Here is a 22,613-nt window from a genome sequence, read left to right on the forward strand (position 1 = left end):
ATTTACACACTGTTACACATTGTATAGAATGCTGTATTACAGCTTGCTACTGGAGGTTATTCCATCTTCTCTTTCCAGAGTCTCAGCATCACGTGACTGCTGAGGTCAGTATCATGTCACCAATTACATCATCATGTTGTTGGTACATGGATTCTTATTCTGGAGTATACCACCACCCTCTGAATCTCCTTGTGGCCTTCACCGTTCTTTGAAAAATGGCTATTCACTTATAAATAGGCCCCGTGCAACCCATATTTACTGAATTGACAATGTTAGCTGTTTATATACAATCATCAGACACCCCAACCAAATCCCCTCATCACCCGGCCACATTTTGTTCCCTTTCCTTTTGACACTTTCTCTACTTTTGAATGAATCATATTGTTCCACTAATCCTTAGTATTTAACCATTGATCAAAAACGTATATGACCAGGATCCTGAAAGTCTACCGTGGCGCCATTGTTCTCTAGGCTTATTGTTTATAACCATCAACCATTACCTCTGATCACTCACCCCATTTCCGTTTGGAATAAATAGGATCCATAGCCATTTCCATGGATGTTTGACTGACACTCTGCTGTCATTCCCAATTTCAGGCCTGATCCCTTTAATCTGGCATCATAGAATCATGTAGCACAAAATGAAACCAGCAACATGCATGTGAAACATCGCATGCCATAATCAGAGCGAGACAATTCCACATCCAAACATCCTGCCACATCCGGTTGTGACCGGTGATAGACAATTAAACAACCTACTGGAGAATGAAGTATTTGCAACAATCTTTAGCCAGAAGTGCTGAATGGATGATCCATCTTAGTCTCCTCCAGATGTCCTCAGAAAGATAGTCTTCAACACCATTTGATTCACTCTGTGCGATATCAAAGAATGATATCAAAGAGTTTGCTCCACATTTAGCTTCAAGTATTATTAACACCGAGGCGTAGACTGAAGGGGCAGAAATTGACTCAATTAAATTTGTCCTGCCTTTTGTGGACAGGACATAACTGGGCAATGTTCCATATAATCAGACATAGTGTTGTCACAGGGGGCAAGTTAGTTCAGTTGGTTGGACAGCTGCTGAATGGCACCAACAGCACGGATTCAATTCCTGCACCAGCTAAGGCTACCATAATAGTCCTGCATTGTCAACTTCAGCCCTCACCTGAGGTGCAGTGTCCTATAGGTTAATTTCGCCACTAGTCGTCTTTCTCTAATCAGAGAATGGGACTGTGGTTACTGTATCTTTAATGTTATAGCAATACTGATTTCATTGACTGTAATGTGCTTTAAGGGACTTTGTAAAAGGAGCTATATAAATGCAAGTACTTCTTTCAGGCTGCAAACTAATAATGTGGTACTATAATTGCATTGGTTGTTTATAATTGTGATTATGCAATCATTAAAGTAAATATTGAATTGCTTTACAGTGTGTGTACAGATCTGTTAAGAAACTTATCACAACATGCATCTAAAGAGTTATTCTCTCTCATGATTTATTAGTAGGTAAACCAGAAAGGTCATAAATCCAGGAGGAGGAAGGGGAGATAATGGTGCCTCCTGATATAAAGCAGCCCTGAGTGGTGAGTGATCACTCAGTACATACTGAGGTACGGGGTTGCCTGGCTGTCTGAGTGGTGCTAATCCAAACAATGAGATGCCAGACTGCAGGAGTGTTGGTTTTAACTCTATCCCTGCAATTAATACAAGGTAAGGCTTTCCTGGGGTCCTTTGATATTAAGTTTAATAATGTTTAATCCATGAATTCTTGCATTTTTAGAAGGAATGTATACTGTCAGTGGGGCCAAAGCATGATGAGAATTAAACTAAAGCCATATGTGTCTGCTTATGGCATTATTTCAAGTCAGGGGAAGAGGGTCATTCCTGGTGTCCAGGCCACTATTTAACCTTTAATCAACATCAAGAACCATTTAGCTGGTCATTATCTCATTCCTGTTTGCAATAGTGTGCAGCATACAAATGAACTGTTGCATTTCCTACGTTACAGCAATTACTGCACTTTAGAAGTGCTACATAAGCATTTTTTATATATAGAATTTTATTGCCATTACTTTTGCATGAAAAGTACAATGAAACATTTTATAAGTCATGATCAATGAAATGTGCCATATAAGTGTAAGTATTTCCTTTATAATTTTATTGAAATCCTCATCTATGTTTTTGTGGCCTACTGACTTGACAATTCCAATAATGTTTAGCCTTCCTGAACACTGGGAAAGTCAAATTGGCACAGATAGCCACAAGGAAGAATTCATAGACAATATTCGGAACAGTTTCCTAGAACCATATTCTATGGATTCTACCAGGGATCGGGCTAATTTAGACCTGGCAATGTGGAATGAAACAGTTTAATCGATGATCTCAGAGTCTCCCTGAAGTAACAGTGACCATAACATTGTAGAATTTAGCATGCGGCTTGAGAGAGACAAACTTGGGTTGGAGACAACTGTGCTAAATGTAAATAAAGTTAATTATATAGGGGTGAGGGCAGAGTTGCCTGGACTGGACTGGGAGTGGTGTTTATTAGAAAAGGACGTTTAGGAACAATGGCAGATGTTTAAGAAAATAATTCATGGCTTACAACAAAGACATATTCCAGTGAGGAAGAAGGATTCTAGGATAGAGACAGACTAACCATGGTTAACCAGGGAAATTAAGGATAGCATCAATTTGAAAGAGAAAAACATACAATGTGGCAAAAATTAGTGGTAAGTCAGAGGATTGGTCAAATTCTAAAAGCCAAGCAAAGGGAACAAAAAAAGCCCAAAAGTAAGCTATGAGTGCAAACTAGCTTGCAATTTTTAAGAGGTTCTTCAAATATATAAAAAGGAAGAGAGAGACAAGATGGAATGGGAGCAGGGAAGTAATAATGGTGAACCAGGAAATAGCAGAGAGTTTGACTGAAGGGTCTGTTTCCATGTATATGATTCTATGACTCTAAATACTTCACATCAGTTTTCGTGGTAGAGGATATCAATAGCATTCCAAACATACTAAATAATGAAGGGGCACAGGTAAGGGGGAAATAAACTCAAAACAATCACTAGAGGAGATGTACTAGGGAAAACAATAGGACTACAAATACCTGAATTTAATAGGTGCCACCCTGAGATTTTAAAACACATAGCTGTAGAGAAAGCGGACACACTGGTAGTCATCTTTGAAGAATCCTTAGATTGTGTGTTTGGGCTTCAGTACCTCTTTCAGCTACCTCTTTCAAGTTCGAAGACTTTGACTATTTACCCTAATCATGCCCGTTACAATTTTAAAAACCTCTATAAGATAACCCCTCAGTCTCCTATACTCCAGGGAAAAAAAAAACCCAGCCTCCCCTTATAACTCAATCCCTTGTAAATCTTTTCAGCACCCTTTCCAGATTAATAACATCCTTCCTAAAGCAGGGTGACCAGAACTATATGCAGTACTCCAAAAGTGGCTTCAATAATATCTTAAATAGCCAAACCATGAAGTCCCAACTCCTAGATTAATGTTCTGAGCAATGAAGGCAAGTGTGCCAAATGCCTTCTTACTAAATCTTGTTGTGTTCATGTCTTCTTTTGTATTTGCAATTAGCGTGACTATTTTTTTGTGATTACAGGATGCACAGAAATCCTGTCGGTTGCTTTTCTCACAACTTTATTTAGTTTAGCCTGGTTTGCTACAATTAAAGCAGACAAGCATGGCCTTGCATTACTGCTTTTAATGTTTTTCCATCTCAAAGCTGAGGATCGTTTCTCTCCCATTTTCCACCATTCTTTGTCCTTTAAGGATGCATTTATTTTCCCTCGGTCTTCTTTTTCCTTTTCTCCACTGATAATCTGAGGGTTCTGAGGGATAGGATTGACATGAATTTGGAAAGGCAAGGACTGATTAGGGATAGTCAGCAGAGCTTTGTGCATGGGGGATTGTGCCTCAGTAACTTGACAGAGTTTTTTGAAGAAGTGTTGGATGGGTATATGAATAGGAAGGGTTTGGAGGGATATGGGCCGGGTGCTGGCAGGTGGGACTAGATTGGGTTGGGATATCTGGTCGGCATGGACAGGTTGGACCAAAGGGTCTGTTTCTATGCTGTATATCTCCATGATTCTATGACTCTATAAGTGACAAAAAATATTGATGAAGGCAAAGCAGTAGACATTGTTTATATGGACTTCAGCATGGTGTTCGACAAAGTTCCACATGGTAGACTGGTTATCAAGGTTAGATGACATGGAGAGCTAGCCATTTGGGTACAAACTTGGCTTGAAGGTAAGCGACAGAGGGTGCTGGTGGTGGAGGGTTGTTTTTGGACGGAGGCCTGTGACTAGCAGGGTGCCTCATGGATCAGGGCTGGATCCACTGCCTTTTGTTATTTATATATATGTGGAAAAAATGTAGAAGGAATGGTCAGTATGTTTGTAGATGAGACCAAAACTGGTGGTGCTGTGGACAGTAAAGAAGGTTATCTCAGAGTACAAAGGATCTTTGATCAGATAGACCAATGGGCCAAGGAGAGGCAGATGAAGTTTAATATAGATAAGTGTGGGGTATTGCATTTTGGAAAGACAAATCAGGACAGGACTTATTTACTTAATGGTGGGGTCCTGTGGAGTGTTGCTGAACAATGAGACCTTGTGGTGCAGGTTCACAGTTACTTGAAGGTAGAGTCACAGGTAGACAGGATAATGAAAGCGTTTGGTACACTTGCCTTTATTGGTCATTGCATTGAGTATAGGAGTTGGGATCTCAAGTTGTGGCTGTACAGGACATTGGTTAGGCCACTTTTGGAATACTGCACTCAGTTCTGGTTTCCCTGCTATGGGAAAGATGTGAAAACTTGAAAGGGTTCAGAAAACATTTACAAGGATATTAGCTAGTAATCTCCAACTTGCTCTTTCTCCTCCCATTCCTCCCTCCCATTCTGGGCTTGTCTTTGTAATTGCTCTCTTTCTTTTGGAACTTGTTTTTCCAGGTCCATTTCCTTGGCTTTAAATTCCAACCCCAGTTCCAGTATATTTTCATCTCTAAAGGAGCTAACAGGCCCAGTCTGGTTCTGTTTTAATTTCTGTTTGGACTCTGGACTGACTCTGAAATGCTCAGGCATCATTCTCAGCAAATCATATCTTTACATCTGTACATCTCTTCTCTTCCTCAGTTTCTCAGTTTCCATCTCTTCAAAGAGAATGGGGACACTAAGCTTCTTCATGTTTGTGACAGCAACTGGGAATTACATTGTGGGGGATCTTAAGTTTCCAAGAAGCACAAACCATTACAGACTTGCACATTAAGCAAAGTTTACATTGGACACATTTTGTTTTTGCTTAGTTTTTATTACCTGTCCCAGATGCTGTGTTGCCATCTTTTCTACTCCTATTGTAAAGGTTCAAGACCAGGAGTGTGGAGGGAGAAGTAGGAAGGAAAGAAATACTATTCATAAATGTACTACACCACGACAGGGAATCTCTGTTTGTAAATACTGTACAATTCATGGCAAAGCTAAGCGAGGATGCAGGGACAGAATTTGGAAAAGAACCTTGCAGGAAAGGGCTGTGGCCTTTTCAGTGACAATGACTGACCATGTAGATGAAAACTGTGGGATTGTAGAAATTTGCCAAAGATAAGGGATACCTGCGCAGGTGACCTGATGGAGGTCTAATATTAAAATCGGGTTAACATTAAATGAATTTTTCCAGGTCTGAGTGGGTCTGAATTTGATGGTTGGTAATAGAAGACAGCCATTTATAAATTCTGTAGAGAATTTAGGAGAAATCTCTACTATGAGGGCATTCAGAATGTGGAAATTGATTAAAGAAGGAGTCTTTGAAGCAAATGTCTGAGATACTTTAATAGGAATCTCACAAGGAGAAAAAGAATAGGAGGTTTTTTTTTAATGCATTTACATGGTGGAATAAGGCTTGTTTAACCCTTGGCTTGGGTTTATTGGACAAAAGGACCTATTTCTGCATCGTCAATATAGTCTTTAACGGTGGTTTTACTGGACGATAACCTTCATAAATTGCCTTGTGACTGGTGTTTCTGCCCAAGGTAAACAGAATACTTACAATGCTGTAACTGGCAACTTTGAAATTGACATTAATGCAACTAGATTTTGAAAGGTAATGTAAGTGATTGCTCATTTCAAATGTGGAGATTTTGATTGGTTGTATCTGTACAGCTGTGCCTCCAACATAGTGTGGAGCAATGCAGGAACAATGACCTTTTGAGTTTTGGGTAGCATGCTGGCTCAGTAGTTAACACTGCTGCCTCACAGTGCCACGGCCCTGGATTTGATTACTGCCTCGGGTGACTATCTGCATGGAGTTTGCACATTTCTCCTCATGTCTGCATAGGTTTCCACTGCGGGCTCTGGTTTCCTCTTACAGTCTGAAGATATGCAGGTTAGATGGATTGGCCCATGCCCCGTTGTGTCCAGGGATGTGCAGGCTGGATAGATAAGCTATGGGAAATGTAGACTACAGAGGTACAGTTGGGCGGGGGGGGGGGAGCTGGCTTTGAGTGGGCTGCTCTTTGGAGTGTGGTGATGGGCCGAATGGCTTCTTTCCACACTGTAGAGATTCTATGATTTTCTACAATAATAAGGAACAGCAAGGATGAGGACAAACTCATGTCCAAATAGGCTCCTAGTATTGGCAAATATGTTCATCGTACAGATTCAACTCTTTTTCCACATCCCTGACTTTATTTTTGTGCTCCACTACTCCTCTTAGAAAATTAATATAACATAGATAAGCATAAGTATAAACAGAGTAGAGATTTTAATATTAAAGACTTCTGTCAGGTCACCTGCGCAGGTATCCCATTTCTTCCCGGATTCAGTTGTAAATTGACTCTTTTGCTCACTTCTGCTGACATCCATCAGTCCAATGTTTCTGATTGACAATAAGTTTGAGCATTGGTTTGTGATGGTACCACTGATCACAGCAAAGTATCTCCTCACAGGCTTGGCAGAGGATCTGGCTGAGGGGAAACAACTGAGTGATAAGGAGAATGGCGCCAACGTACTGGGAGATGGAGAGGTAAGAATGTAATTGGAGATGGAATAGTTTGAAAGCTGTCCCTTTAATTTCGGGCTCAGGATGTGAATTCAGCTGCTGACCAAAGTTCTGCCGTGAGTCTCGACATGAGTGGCAAGACCCCCCCCCAAAATAGCCATCAAGAGGTTTGGGCAGAAACTTGACATTCAATGATCAAAGTCCAGCAACACCACCATTAGCAGTATGGGGAGGGGGTCCCTCAGTGTGTGTTTTGTTCCATGATTGGACCTAATGACCTTTGTACTAGAAGGTAGTTGTACCCCTGTCTCTGTATCTTTATTGTCTTGGTGGCATGCTGATATAGCAAGCTCTAACCTTTTCTCTTGTAGACCTTTATGGGCCATTGGGTCGGTTGCGGTGAAGAGATGCTTTCCAGCTCGCCTTCGGATTCAGGTACTTGTAAGAGGAAGCGATATAAAGCAACTGGAATGGACTCCAGAAGCTGGGGGGACTGTTCTCCATCAAGTGGAGAGAATAATAGTATCCTGACAGGATGGAAAAGGGTCATTCAGCCCATTGAGTCCACACCAACTCTCCAAAGAGCATCCCACCCAGCCAAGAATATATACAAGGACTCTTTCCCCACAGCTGTATGTGGCAAGGCGTTCCAAAGTCTCACAACCCTCGGGGGAGAGAAGAAATTCCTTCTCATTTCAGTGTTACATTGGTGCCTCTTAATTCTGAGACTATGCCCTCTGGTTCTAGACTCTCCCATCAGGGGAAACTTCCTCTTAGCATTTACTCTGTCAAGCCCCTTAAGAATCCGATATGTTTCAATGAGATAAGAGAGCTAGTGAGCTAGAAGGTCTAGGGTCAAGATCCCATTTCCCCCAACATGTGTCATAGTCTGGCTGAACAGGGTGATTAAATATATAAAGGGTGTTGGCTTGGCAAATATTTTAAAGGCAAAGTAGGGTCAGCTCTAGAGATCTGGGAAATCCTGGGGTTAGTTTTTATCTTTCATGATATGGGTTATGAGCGGATTAATCTTACCTGTATCAGATTAATCTTACCTGTACCAATCAAGTGGAACCTTTTTTCATTGACCTTGATAATGCTATTTTATTACACTAGGTATATGTGAGTGTACACTAACTTTCCATCTACCCTACAGTAATTCCTTAGCAGCAACAACCTCTAAGTTAAAGTGTGACATGAGCTGGCCAGAATTTTAATTTTACTTCTGTAATTTTAATTTTTGCAGTGCATGCTTTAAGACCTTCACAGATCAAGGTTGTTGTGAAGTTGGGAGATGCACTAACTGTGAGTAATGTCGCTTGGTTAAAATGGACTTGAACCTAGTTTTAGTCTTATTCCTTCTGTGCATTGTGTTGTCTGAGCATAAGATGGTAACTGGTTGTTTCCTTGTAGGTAGACCCTCCGCAGCTCAGTGGACATTTGTCAAGGTAATGGTTACATTTTCCTACTGAAAACTGGTACTCATTTTAGTTTTCCCTTCTCTTTACACATGTAATTGTGAGAAGAGTAAGCAGACAATTCAGGTCTTTTTGATACTTAATTCAGTGAGTGTACTTTTGACTGCAGTTTCCAGAAATGGTGACTAATACTAACCATTGTGTTTTGGGTGTCCTTTCCACTTAACAGCAGTGTATAGCTACATGCATTAGCCAAACCCATAACATTCCCCACCTAGGACAAGGCCAGCAGCTTCATGAAAACACCATCCCAAACAATATTCCCACTGAGCTACACAAATCCTGACTTAGAACTTGCTGGTGCAAGTAGCATTGTCACTGAACTGGTAATCCAGAGAGCAGGGTAATGCTCTGGGCCATGGGTTCAAATCCAATTGTGGCAAATGGTGGACTTTGAATCCAATGAACAACTTAAACAATTCAGTATTTTAAAAAGAGAGTTAGTCTAATGATGACCACCAAATTCCCACTCCGCCATTCCGTTAAACCAGGGGATCAATCCTTCATCAGTAAAGAGTGCAGGAGGGCAAGTCAGGAGTAGAATCAGGCAACTGTTAAGATGAGGTGTCTGCCCAGTGAAGCTACGCAACAGCATTACTCTCACATGCCAAACAGCGTAAACAGCAATTGATAGACAGAGCTAAGAGATCCCACAACCAACAGATCAGATCTAGGCTATGCAGTCCTGTCCTGATTGGTGATCGACAATTGAACAACTCACTCGAGAAAGAGGCTCCACAAATATCCCCATCCTCAATGATAGAGAAGGCCAGCACATCACGACAAAAGAGAAGGCTGAAGTATTCGCAGCAATATTCGGCCTGAAGTGCCATGTGGATGATCCATCACTACCTCCTCCAGAGATCCCCAGCACCACAGATATCAGTCTTCAACCAATTCAATTCACTCCATGTGATGTCACAAAATGGTTGGAGACACTGGATACTGCAAAGGCTACGGGTCCTAACAACCAGCAGTAGTACTGAACATTTGTGTTTCAGAATTCCCACCCTAACAGCATTGTTGGGTCCACCTAAGCACATGGACTGCAACAGTTCAAGGAGTCAACTAACCAATACCTTTGCAAGAACAACCAGGAATGGGGAGCAAATGCTGACCCAGCCAGCGACGCCCATGTCCCACTAGTGAAAAAAATAAAACTAGCTGTGCCCCTTGACAAGAAGGTACCTACCAACAAATTGGGAAATTGCCCAGGTCTGTCCTGTACACAAAAAGCAGGACAAATCCAACCGGGCCAAATACCAACCCATTTGTCTTCTTTTGATCATAAGCCAAGAGCTGGAAGGGGTCACTAACAATATTATCAAGTAGCATTTGCTCAGCAGTAATCTGATCACTGGTGCTTGGTTTGACCCATGAGAAGTAAGCGGTGCAACCCATTGAGTCTGCTCCACCATGCAATAAGATCATGGCTGATTTAATAATCCTCAACTCCACTTTCCTGCCTTTCCCCACTACCCTCAATTCCCTTAATCATTGAAAATTTCCCTATCTGAGCCTTGAGTATATTTAATGACCGTTTTCCAGTGCCCTCAATGGTAAAGAATTCCACAGTTTCACTATCGTCTGATGGAAGAAATTCTTCCTCATCTCTGTCTTCACTGGACAACCCCTTATTCTGAGATGATGTCCTCTGGTCCTAGACTCTCCCACAAGGAGAAACAGGATGCAGGTGCTGCATGTTTGACCAGCATACCCTGCGAAGCTCCCTAAGAACCTCGTATGATTCAACAAAGTCCCCTCCCATTCTTCTAAATGCTAATGAGTACAAGCCCTAACTACTCAACCTCTTCTCACAGGACAATCCCTCTGCACCCAGAATCAATTTAGTGAAATGTCTCTCGGGGACTAAAACTGTTCACAGTATTCCAGCCCTGGTCTAATTAGTGTCTTGTCTAGTTTCAGCAAGATTTCCCTATTTTTACACTCCCTTGGAAATAAAGGCCAATATTTCATTTACCTTCCTTATTATCTATTAAACTTTTATACTAGCTTTTTGTAGTTTATGCACGAGGATTCCAATGCCATTGCTTTCTGCAATCTTTTTCCATTTAAATAGCATTCAGCTCCTCTATTCTTCTGCAAAGCACATATTTTCCCACATTAAGAATTAATTTGATTTCCACTACTCAGCTCCTGATCTCATTTCTGTCTTGGTCCAAAGAAGAACAGAAGAGCTGAATTCCAGAGGTGAGGTTAGAGTGACTGCCCTTGGTAACAAGGCAGCATTTGATCCAGTGTGGCACCAAGGTGATGTGGCAAAACTGGAGTCAATGGGGATCAGGGACAAACTCTCCACTGGTTGGAGCCAAGTTCAGCACAAAAGAAGATGGTTGTGGTTATTGGAGGTCAGTCAACTGAGCTCCAGGATATCAATGCAGGATTCCTCAGCGTAATGTCGTAGGCCGAACTATCTTTAGCCTGTTCATCAATGACCTTCGCTCCATCGTAAATGGGGAGGCTCGCCAATGATTGCACAATGTTCAGCATCATTCATGATTCATCGGATACTGAAGCAGTCCATGTCCAAATGCAACAAGATCTGGACAATGTCCAGACTGACAAGTAGCAGCTTTGTGCTAGGCAATGGTCATTTCCAACAAGAGAATCTAATTATTTCCCTTTTACATTTAATGACATTATCTTCACTGAATTCCCCCATAATCAACATCCTAGGGGTTAACAGAAACTAACCTAAGCTAGCCATATAAATAATGTGACTACAGGTCTGAGGCTAGGAATACCACAACAATTAACTCAGCTCCAGACTCCCCCAGCATGACCATCATCTACAAGGCACAAATCGGAATTGTGATGGAATACTCCCAATTTGTCTGGATGGATGCAGCTCCAACAACACTTAAGAAACTTGGCACCATCCAAGACAAAGCAGCTCACCTGATTGGCATCCCATCAGCCACTTTAAATATTCACTTGCTCCACCGGCAATATATAGTGGCATCACTGTGTGCCATCTACAAGGTGGACTGCCATAACTCAGCAGTGTTCCTTTCACAGCACCTTCCTGTGATCTCTATCAGTGAGAAGGACAAGAGCAACAGATATGGGAACACCACCACCAGCAAGGTTTCCTCCAAGCCATAGACTTTTCTGATTTGGAAATGAATTGCCATTCCTTCGGTGTCACTGGGTCAAAATCCTGGCAACCCCCTTAATATCACTGTGGGTGTACTGACACTGTGTGGACTAGAGAGTTTAAAGAAGGCAGCTCATCACCACCTACCCAAGGACAATTAGGGATGGGTATTCTATGCTGGTCTAACATGTGGCACCTGCATCCTGTGAAAGAATAAAATAGAGATGTTCCCATGCACTTCATAGCCAACTAATACTTTTGAAGTTACCATTGTAAATTCCACAAACAATAATGTGGTAACAGATAGATCATTTTGGGATATTAATTGAGAGGGATGGGGTGTGTTCCAATTCCTATCTAAGCGCAATAACATTTGCTTCCCTTGTATAACAAGAGCCTATTACCTTTACTTGAAAAATATTCACTCACTCCACCTCCATCGCCATCCAAGGAAGAGTTCCAAAGTCACACAGTCCTCTGAGAGAGAAAAGATCTTCAGTTCAGTCCAAGAGGGGAAACCCTGATGTTAGAACAATGCCCCCTACTTCTGGACTAACCCACAACAGGAAACATCCTTTTCACATTTGTATCAACTGTATTAATTGTGGTTTCACTTATAGACAATGAAACTGTGGAGTTAGTTGGTATGCTTTTCATGGCTAACTCTGGAAATAAATATAGTGATTGGCTCCAGTGTCATCATTCACTCATGGACTTTCTGATATACAAAATAAGATAAAAGAAATAGCTGTTTCAGAGAGCTAGAATGGGCCAGAATGGGCTGCTTGGCCTCCTTGTTTTCTTTATGGTTCCATGATGGTAATTTAAATCAATTTTGTTTGTTTTCTGACGACAGCAATGAGAAGGATCCAGGTTCTTGGATGCCAGACTCCTTGCCAGGTATGTGTCATGAGGAACTTATTGCAAGTGGAAAAATTGTCATCATATGTTTCAACAAATCTGTGATGGGCCAGCTCTGTTGAGATCTCTTGCCTCTGGTTCGGGCTTGTATTGGGCTTGTGCTCCTCCCAAGGTTTCATAATCTATGTAGCGTGCAAAGGAGTGTCACATCTTTGGAGATGGTGACCTTCAAATAAACTTCAATGAAGGTCTTGTCTGGTTTCTTCAGTGGTTCCAATAGGTATTCAAAAAATCCTCACACTACTCAAAGAAGTGCAGTGAATTCTCCGAATATATGGGTGAGTATCTCACAAACACCATCAAGAGACAAACTAACATGACATCCACCTTTGCATCAATAGTGAGAGCTGCTGGTGTTTACAGGTTTGGGATTTAGGGTTAAACACGAGATTAAGCTGTGAATTTTTTGATCAGTTGTTATGACAGTGGTTGTCCGCTGTCTCAGTGAATGAATCATTGAATTGGGTGGCACGGTGACTCAGTGGTTAGCACTGCTGCCTCATGGCGCCAAGGACCTGGGTTTGATATCAACTTTGGGTGACTGTCTGTATGGAGTTTGCACATTCTGCATGTTGGTTTCTTCCAACATTCCAAAGATGTGCAGGTTAGTGAATTGGCTGTGCGAAATTGCCCATAGTGTTCAAGAATGTGTAGGCTAGATGTATTAGAGTCATGAGTATATTAGAGGAACCTGATGAAGGACTTTTGCCCAAAACGTCGATTCTCCTGCTCCTCAGATGCTGTCTGACATGTTGTGTTCTCTCGATTCTAATCTCTAGCATCTGCAGTCCTCACTTCCACCTAGGTTAGGTGTATTAGACAGGGGAAAATTTGGGTAGGGGGAATGGGTCGAGGTGGGTTACTCTTCGGAGGGTCAGTGTGGACTTGTTGGGCCAAATGGCCTATTTCCACACTGTAGGGATTCTATGATTCTACGACTGGCTCCAATTGATTGCTTTTGCCTTGGAAGTCTATGACAGGATTGTCATAGAGCCATAGATGTCGACAGCACAGAAAAGCTCCCATCGGCCCAGCTTGTCCAAGCCAGTTAGCAACAGCCATCTAACTATTCTAATCCTGTTATCTAGCATTTGGCCCCTGGCCCTGTCTGCCTTGGCACATCAACTGCACATCTAAATGTTCCTTATAAACATTATGAGGGTTTCTGCCTCTACTAAACTTACAGGCATTGAGTTCCACATTTCCACCACTGTCTGGGGAAAAATGTTTTCCTCTTAGCCCTTCTAATACTCCTGCCCCTCATCTTAAATCTATGCCCCCGGTCATTTACCCCTCCACCAAGGAGAGAAGCTCCTTCTTGTCCACCTTCTCTGTGCCCCTCATAATTTCATACATCACAATCAACCACCCACCATCCCCTTTAGTCTCCTATGCTCTACAGAAAACAGACTCAGTCTGCCAAATCTCTCTTTGGAACAAAAACTTTCCAACCCAGGCAGCATCCTGGTAAAACTCCTTTGCACCGTCCCCAGTGCAATCACATCCCTCCTATAATGTGGACTCAAGTTCATGATTGCCAGAATACTCAGACCCCTTGGCATCATGGTAGCCCACAAACCCACCAAGACACTAAAACAGCAGCTAATGAACTTGAAAGACCTTATACAGACAAGAAGCAAAACTAATGTCATTGACAAAGTACCTTGCAAGAACTGTAACAAACGCTACATTGGACAAACAGGCAAAAAACTCACCACCAGGATACATGAACATCAACTAGTGACAAAAAGACATGACCCACACTCACTAGTATTCTTACATACAGATGAGGAAGGACACCATTTGGACTGGGACAACACATCCATCCTAGGTCAAGCCAAACAGAGAGATGCACAAGAATTCCTAGAAGCATGGCATTCCAACTGGAACTCTATCAACAAACACATAGATTTGGACCCCATTTACCACCCCGTGAGAAAAGGGACGGGAAATGACATCATCAACCCAAGGACACCCAAACACATAATAGAAAGTGGGCTGCACCACCAGTGCTTCATCCGGAGGCTCACTGAAGATGTCACCTAGTATGGTGATGAAACATCTGAGAATGAACCTTCCAGCTCAGCGAGCAAACCTACATCCAGAATAGGAATGACTTAGAGGGATATGGCAAATGGGACTGGATTTATGTAGAATATCTGGTTGGCATAGATGAGTTGGACTGTTTCTGTGCTGTACAGCTCTATGACTCTATGTACTATGATTAGATCCATAAAAAACGTTTGATAAGATGCCACATCAAAGGTTATTGTAGAAATTTAAACCTCATGATGTCGTGGTAACATAACAGCATGGATGGAAAATTGTTTGGCAAATCGGAAACAGAGAATAACCACAACTGACAGTTGACTGATGCCATGAATGAAATTGTATTCGGCTCATGTCAGCAGACAGATGTAACTGAACCAGAAATCGCAGATCTGTATTTATGAGTTCTGGAATATTTCAGTGTGATAAAAAGATGTACAATCTTTATATTAACAACATGAATATTACAGTATTATCACAATGGATTACAGTCAATATCCTTGTTCATGTTTTAAATACATAGATATTTTAAAATCATTTAATCCTGGCGTGATTGGATACTCCTTAGGAAATGGAAACCATGCCAACACCTCATTGGATCAATCTGTTGTGAGAGCAAAAGATGGGTAGGTTGACTCTATTAGAGTTCCCTCTGAGTGCTTTAATCTGTGTATTGTGTCTGAAAGTTCTATTGAAATGAGCAAATTGAATCTATTTCTTCTCTTTACCTGACTGTGAGAGGCATGTGCTGTAGACCCAGGATCCCAGCACTATTTTGGTTTGCTCGCTGAGCTGGAAGGTTCTTTTCCTGATGTTTTGTTACCCTATTAGATAACATCTTCAGTTGGCCTCGGACAAAGCAATGCTGAAAATTCCTACTTTCTATTGATATGTTTGGGTTTCTTTGGGTTGGTGATGTTATTTCCTGTGGTGAAGTCATTTCCTGTTCCTTCTCTCAGGGGGTGGTAGATGTGGTCTAACTCGATGTGTTTGTTGATAGAGTTCTGATTGGAACTCTACATCCAAAACCTCAACCTGAGCTACAAATCTTCTCAAAACTCGCTAATCTCAAAACTATGCTAACTTGTAGCCACACTCTCAGAATGCCACAAAGAGTGAAAATAAAGCTTTCCTGCCAGTTTTCCCCCTTTCCCTGTGGAAAGACTGTGAAAAGATGAGGTTTTTGTTTCCAATTCATTCACAGAATGAGGGCATTACTGGCTAGGCCAGCATTTATGACCCATCTCTAATTGCCCAGTGGGCAGTTAAGAGTCAACCACAGTGCTATGAGTCTGGAGTCACATATAGGCCAGGTAAGGATAGCAGTTTCCTTCCCTGAAGGACATTAGTGAGCCAGGTAGGGCTTCCCGACAATCAATAGTTATCATTAGATTCGGTAACTCAAAATATTTATTGAATTCAGCTGTCACGTGGGGATTTGAACCCAGGCACCTAGAACATTACCTGGGTCTCTGGATCAATAGTCCAGTAGACTATTGCCACATGCAGATACACAGCTACTCAAAGGATTATAGCTAGTAGAATAAGCTACAAGAAGATTAATAAAAATCAGTGTGCACAATCTCTCAGCCTTTTTGATTGGATTAATATGCGACTGAAAGTTGAAGCTCTCTATACCGTTCAGCAGATCCATTTACCCTCAACCTGTATGTGTTTGACCTACATAAAATATCCAAAGTGGGAAATTTCCCCATTTAAGACAGAGATGAGGAAACATTCTTTTCTCTGAGTTGTCAATCTTTGGAATTCCTTTCCTCAAAAGATAGTGGATTCTGAATCTTTAAATATTTTAAAGATAGAGGTAGATAGATTCTTGATTACCAGGGATGAAAGTTTATTGGGGATCTGCAGGAATGTAGAATTGAGGTTAAAGTCAGATTGACCAGGACTTTATTGAATGGAGGAGAAACCTCAAAGGGTCGAGTGGCCAATCTTGCTCTTTCAAATATTCCAGCAGCGACAATGATAAACAGTAAAGTTAACTTTAAAAGATCAGCTTGATGATGCCCTGAAATACAAAACATTATCACTTGGTCCCAGTATTTTCTCTGTACAGTCAACCCTGAAAGTATCGATTTTTTTTCCATGATCTGACCTAACATTGTTGAATGGAATAATTAAGAAATGTGCTTTTTTCAGGGAATTACCACGGCTGGCTCAAAAACTGGTGACCAGTTTGAAAAATAACAGAGTAAGTGTTTAGAAGTCACCTCATGATTATTAGTAACTAATTAATTCATGAAAAATTTCTTTGCTTCCACCTTTAATCAACTATGACCCCCAGTTAATCATATATATCACTGTGCCATAATGGTTAACTGTGGGAAACTCATGAGAGATCTGAGCTAGCAAGTAGACCAATTGTAGATTATTAAGCACCAGCCATATGAGTGCACATGGTTTAGCTTCCTGTATCAGAGAATCACAGAACAACACAATGATGGAGGCTGTTCAGTCCCATGCCCATGCTTGCTATTCAGTAGAGTTATAACACAGCTCTTGTCAACCCTGTGTCCACTTTCTTTGGGCTTAGCAAGAGAGAAGGCTTCCTATGTAAATTTGCGTTTTCTTTGGTGGAATTTCAATAGATTGGTGTTTGGTGTATCACAAATGCACTAAAAAGAAATGAACATTGTTCTGTATTATCTTTCATTTACATAGTCCCTTTAAAGCTGAAAATGTGTTGCTGGAAAAGCGCAGCAGGTCAAGCAGCATCCAAGGACCCCAAACGGACCCCACCAATGCTGATAGGGGAGGGGAGGGAAATATATCCCTGGTGGTGGGGTCCGTTTGGAGGTGGCAGAAATGGCGACGGATGATATGATGTATATGGAGGTTGGTGGGGTGGTAGGTGAGGACCATTGGGGTTCTGTCCTGGACTTCTGCCTCACCTTCCGCCTAGGAACCCTCCAACCACAAGGGATGAACTCAGATTTCTCCAGTTTCCTCATTTCCCCTCCCCCCACCTTGTCTCAGTCCCAACCCTCGAACTCAGCACCACCTTCCTAACCTGCAATCTTGTTCCTGACCTCTCCGTCCCCACCCCCACTCCGGCCTATCACCCTCACCTTAACCTCCTTCTACCTATCACATTTCCAACACCCCTCCCCCAAGTCCCTCCTCCCTACCTTTTATCTTAGCCTGCTTGGCACACTCTCCTCATTCCTGAAGAAGGGCTCATGCCCGAAACGTCAATTCTCCTGCTCCTTGGATGCTGCCTGACCTGCTGCGCTTTTCCAGCAACACATTTTCAGCTCTGATCTCCAGCATCTGCAGTCCTCACTTTCTCATAGTCCCTTTAAAGGCCTTCTTACTGGACTTGCTTCCCTTGTAGTCCATTCCTTTTGCACTTTAGATCAATCTTACTCTCTTTTTCAACGTATATCTACATCACAGTGTGTAGGGAGATTAGATTAGATTAGATTACTTACAGTGTGGAAACAGGCCCTTCGGCCCAACAAGTCCACACCGAAGCGCAACCCACCCATACCCCTACATGTACCCCTTACCTAACACTACGGGCAATTTAGCATGGCCAATTCACCTGACCTGCACATCTTTGGACTGTGGGAGGAAACCGGAGCACCCGGAGGAAACCCATGCAGACATGGGGAGAATGTGAAACTCCACACAGTCAGTCGCCTGAGGCGGGAACTGAACCCGGGTCTCTGGCACTGTGAGGCAGCAGTGCTAACCACTGTGCCACCGTGCCACCCACGGAGAGCAATGCTAAATGGATTGGTGCTGGATTTCCTCAGGATGCTATCCTGCAGCTCATTGCAGGATAACTCTGCATTGACACCTCCAGACTTAGAGGGATCAATATGTGGTAACCTGTTTCAGAAGGAGGAAGTGGGTAAAAGAATGACTCTGGGTGCTTCCCTGCAATGGCACCTAGTTCTGGGGTAATCACCATTTTCTGACAATTAGTTTGCACTTTTAAAGTTCAAAAACACCTCATTGGAGCATAAATCATATTGAACCAACCTTGAGGCTCAGCTGAAGATATTAGGACAGGTGGTCAAAAGCTTGCTCAAAAGGACAGTCTTAATGGACGACAAAGACAGAGAGGTTGATAAAAAGAATTCCAGATCTTTGCAACTTTGATAGCACAGCTACCAAAGGTGGGCTGAAGCTCAACAAGCAAATCTTAAATTAAAAAAAAAAATCTTCTCTATTATATGGGCAGATTATCCAGCTAAGAACATTTCTGTTTCTCTCTGTGGTAATCAACTGGATTGTGCTTTGTAAATTTGTGCATACAGCTCGATTCTAGATGCAGATTAGATTCTACGAAAGCAAAATCTATGGTTATGGCAAGTTCAAAATAATTCACATTAATCATTGCTTTGTTTTACTTCAGCTCATTGACTTCCAGAAGGATTGGAAGCTGATCACAATCTTCCTTGGCATTGCTGACATGTGTGCCTATTGTACAGATCAGGTACTGTGCAAAATAAAAAAGTAATTCTCATTAAGTAATACTTTGTTTTTATGATTGCAAGGTAGTTTGTTTTAATCAGAGCAATGTGTTTCAGGCACAACAAAAGAAGAGGCCAAACTAGATTCTGTAATAATCAAGGAGGCAGACTTGGCTAATAATCCAACAGTAAGGGAATATGTGCTCTTCCCAAGACCAAAAGAAAACTACTGAGAGTCATGAACACAGCCCAGTCTATCACACAAACCAGTCTTCCATCCATCTTCATCTATACATCCTACCATCTTGGGAAAGCAACTGACATAATCAAAGACCCCTCCCACTCTAGTTTTACTCTCTTCCACACTGTTCCATCAGGGAGAAGAGATAAACATTTGTCTACATGTACAAACAGATTCAAGAACAGCTTCTTCACCGCTGTTATCAGACTTTTGAATGGACGTCTTTAATGTTAATGTCGATCTCTCTCTACACCTTCTTGGCAGCTGCAACGTTGTATCCTGTACTGTGTTCTGTTACCCTGATGCACTTGCACAATACCATCTGTCTGTAAAGCACCTAAAACACCATTTTTCACTGCACCTTGGTACACTTGGTAAATCAAATCAAATCAAATTAAATCTGAAATATGTATCTAACAATGAACATGATGCACAGTTAAATAAAGCTCTGGTTAGACCACACCTGGAGCACAGTGTACAGTTCAGAACATCATACTACAGGAAGGCTTTGGAAGGAATGGACTTGCTGGAATGTTACCAGAGCTCCCAGGTTTGGATTTTGAGGAGAAACCAACTTGTATTCCCTACAGAATAGAACACGAGGGGGTGATTTACTTGAGGTTTTGAACAAAGTTGGTCAGAGAGGTAGATAAGGAGAAACTGAGGTCTGCAGATGCTGGAGATCAGAGCTGAAAATGTGTTGCTGGAAAAGCGCAGCAGGTCAGGCAGCATCCAGGGAACAGGAGAATCGATGTTTCGGGCATAAGCCCTTCTTCAGGAATTCCTGAAGAAGGGCTTATGCCCGAAACGTCGATTCAGAGAGATAGATAAACTTTATCTGCTCATGGGATGTCTTGATAAAGGGCATATGACAGGAAACACATTCGCACAAAGGGTGATAGAAGAGTAGAATAGAATAGATAGAAGATATTGCTCAGTTAATAACTTAAATGAGATTGATAGACATTTTGTTGTCGTGGGGAGAGGGATAATACACCTAGAGAGGTAGATAGGATTAGGATAAAGACCAGCCCAAGGCTCAATCTATTATCCCACATTTTATTTTGTTTGAATTGTGGTTAGATTACAAGCATTTGAGGATGAAGTTCAGAAATTCATCAGTACTTTATTATAGCTTAACTCTGAAATCTTGAAAAAGCAATTGCAGGATGGCAAGTTCAAAGTCTGTTGGGTGAGCTAATAATTTTCTAACTTAGTTGACTCAGATGGATTCTTGTTAGTCCAGCAGACTGCTGGTGAATTCTCTTTTGTTTTCTCAGTAGAAAATCAAAAATTGGGTAATAATATAATTTTTGAGTGCTACTGCACAAAATGTAGGCCGTGACAAATGTGTTATGTTATGCTGAACAGTAGGGCAAGAAAATACGTGTACCTGAAAGGGGGTAAATCAAATTGATCAGCAGAAGCAACAATAAGAAAGTGGCTCATGTATGAAACAATTTTCTTAAGAAGATATTGATTGATTCAAATGTAAATTTATTTGCTATGAGTCCTCTGATTAGTCAATATCTCCATTAATGAGATAATGGACCAGTTGTGAACCATCGGGATGTTAGAAAGTGAACAATTCTAGACTTTGCTCTATCCTCAGCAATCAATTCCTATTATACTCATGCAATAATTCTTGATTTAAGGTGGAACAGTATAATTACTGGGCATACAAAAGCAAAATACTGTAGCAGCCATAAGAGTGAAATAAAAACAGAGAATGTTGAAGAATCGCAGCATCTGTGGAGAGAGAAATTGAGTTAACATTTTAAGTCCAATAACATTTTTTTCAACCTGCTAACCAGAGAAAACATTCTCCTTACATTTAGTCTGTCCAGCTCTGTTAGAATTTAATAAGTTGCAATCAGGTCCTCTCTTGTCCTTCTACTCTGGTGAGTACAGGTCCATCTCCTTGTAGGACAGTCCTACTATCCCCAGTATAATCCTAGTGAATCTTCGTTGTCCTCCCTTTACGGAAAGTATATTCTTCCTTAGGTAGGGAGACCAAAACTGCACACAAAACTCCAGGTGTGGTCTCACTAAGGCTATTTCTGAACTCAAGTCTTCTTGCAATGCTGGCCAATATACCATTTGCCTTCCTAATTGTTTGTTGCACCTGTCTGTCACTTTCTATTCACTGATGTGCAAGGGCAGCCACATGCCTTTGTGCATTCACATTTTCCAATATATCACCATTTAAATAATATTCTTTCTTTTGGTTTTTCATGCTATATCTGTAACTTCACATTTTGCCACATTGTACTGTATCTGCCATGTATTTGCCCACTCACTCAATTTGTCCAAATCATCTTGAAGCCTCTCTGCAGCCCCCACATAATTCACAATGCTGCCCAGTTTTATGTTATCAGAACACTTGGAAATATTGCATTTGATTGCTTCATTCAGGTTATTTTTGTATATTGTGAATAGTTGGGCCCAAGAACTAATAGTACTAGCCACTGCCTGCCCTTTGAGAAAATCTATTCCTACTCCCTATTTCCTGTCTATCAATTAATTCTGTATTCATGGCAATATATTAACCCAATTCCATGTGTCTTAATTTTGCCCACCAAACCTTTACGTCTTCTCAAAATTCAATACACCACATCCACTGGTTCTCCCTTATCTATTTTACTGGTTAGATTCTCAAGAATGTCCAGTAGATTAGTTAAGTATAACCTATTCTGATTTTGTCCAATCCCATTAATGTTTCCCAAGTGCTCTGTTATCCATTTTTATATAATAGACTCTTGCATTTTCCCCACTATGGACATTAGGAAAACTAGACTTTAATTCTGTTTTTTTCTCTCCCTCCCCCATTTTTTAATAGTGGACTTACAATTTTCAAACTGCAATCTATAGGATCTGATCCAGAGTTTAGAACATTTTGTTAGATTGCACACAACTAATGTATTCAATATTTTTAAGGCCACTCCCTTTAGTAAACTGGGATGTGGATCATTAGGCCCGTATGGTTTGTCAACCTTTATTCCCATTATTTTCATCCATGCTATTTTTCTTAGCAATCTAGATTTCCATCAATTCCACCCTCTCTAGACTGTTGGTTCCCTAACGTTTCTGGGAGGAGTAGAATTGTTAGCTTGTTTGTCTGATCACTGGGAATGTTTACCACAGGGAGTTCACACAATATTGAAGGGTTAGACTTACCTTGGCCAACTAACCTCTTGGATATTAATGGCTGCTTAATGTGGGAAGACCAGATGTGTAGGGAAATTAACAGGGTTTGATGTTTTCAATAAACTAGAATTAAACGACACAAATTAGCACAGAACAAGTATGTCTAAGTCTGGAAGACACATTATATAAATTATATTTAACTT

General features: G+C 41.3%; 1 protein-coding gene across 2 annotated transcripts in view; it reads left to right on the forward strand.

Annotated features, from left to right (window-relative positions):
* The first annotated feature begins 1,562 nt into the window (after positions 1–1,562).
* plb1 (phospholipase B1) overlaps positions 1,563–22,613 on the forward strand; it is a 169,196-nt gene continuing 148,145 nt past the window's right edge. The window contains exons 1-9 of one of the 2 annotated variants that reach the window (XM_043687220.2): positions 1,563–1,711; positions 6,962–7,038; positions 7,386–7,449; positions 8,261–8,319; positions 8,428–8,462; positions 12,467–12,510; positions 15,104–15,206; positions 16,741–16,792; positions 18,965–19,045. In XM_043687220.2, coding sequence (XP_043543155.2) covers positions 1,654–1,711; positions 6,962–7,038; positions 7,386–7,449; positions 8,261–8,319; positions 8,428–8,462; positions 12,467–12,510; positions 15,104–15,206; positions 16,741–16,792; positions 18,965–19,045 — 573 coding nt within the window. In that variant the 5' untranslated portion in view covers positions 1,563–1,653. The remainder of the gene's footprint in view (positions 1,712–6,961; positions 7,039–7,385; positions 7,450–8,260; positions 8,320–8,427; positions 8,463–12,466; positions 12,511–15,103; positions 15,207–16,740; positions 16,793–18,964; positions 19,046–22,613) is intronic. The other variant, XM_043687221.2, reaches the window with a different exon arrangement.

The sequence above is a fragment of the Chiloscyllium plagiosum genome, unplaced genomic scaffold (genome assembly GCF_037043375.1).
Source record: "Chiloscyllium plagiosum isolate Xiang-an unplaced genomic scaffold, Cpla_swu_hap1 HiC_scaffold_3, whole genome shotgun sequence".
In the NCBI taxonomy this organism is placed as follows: domain Eukaryota; kingdom Metazoa; phylum Chordata; class Chondrichthyes; order Orectolobiformes; family Hemiscylliidae; genus Chiloscyllium; species Chiloscyllium plagiosum.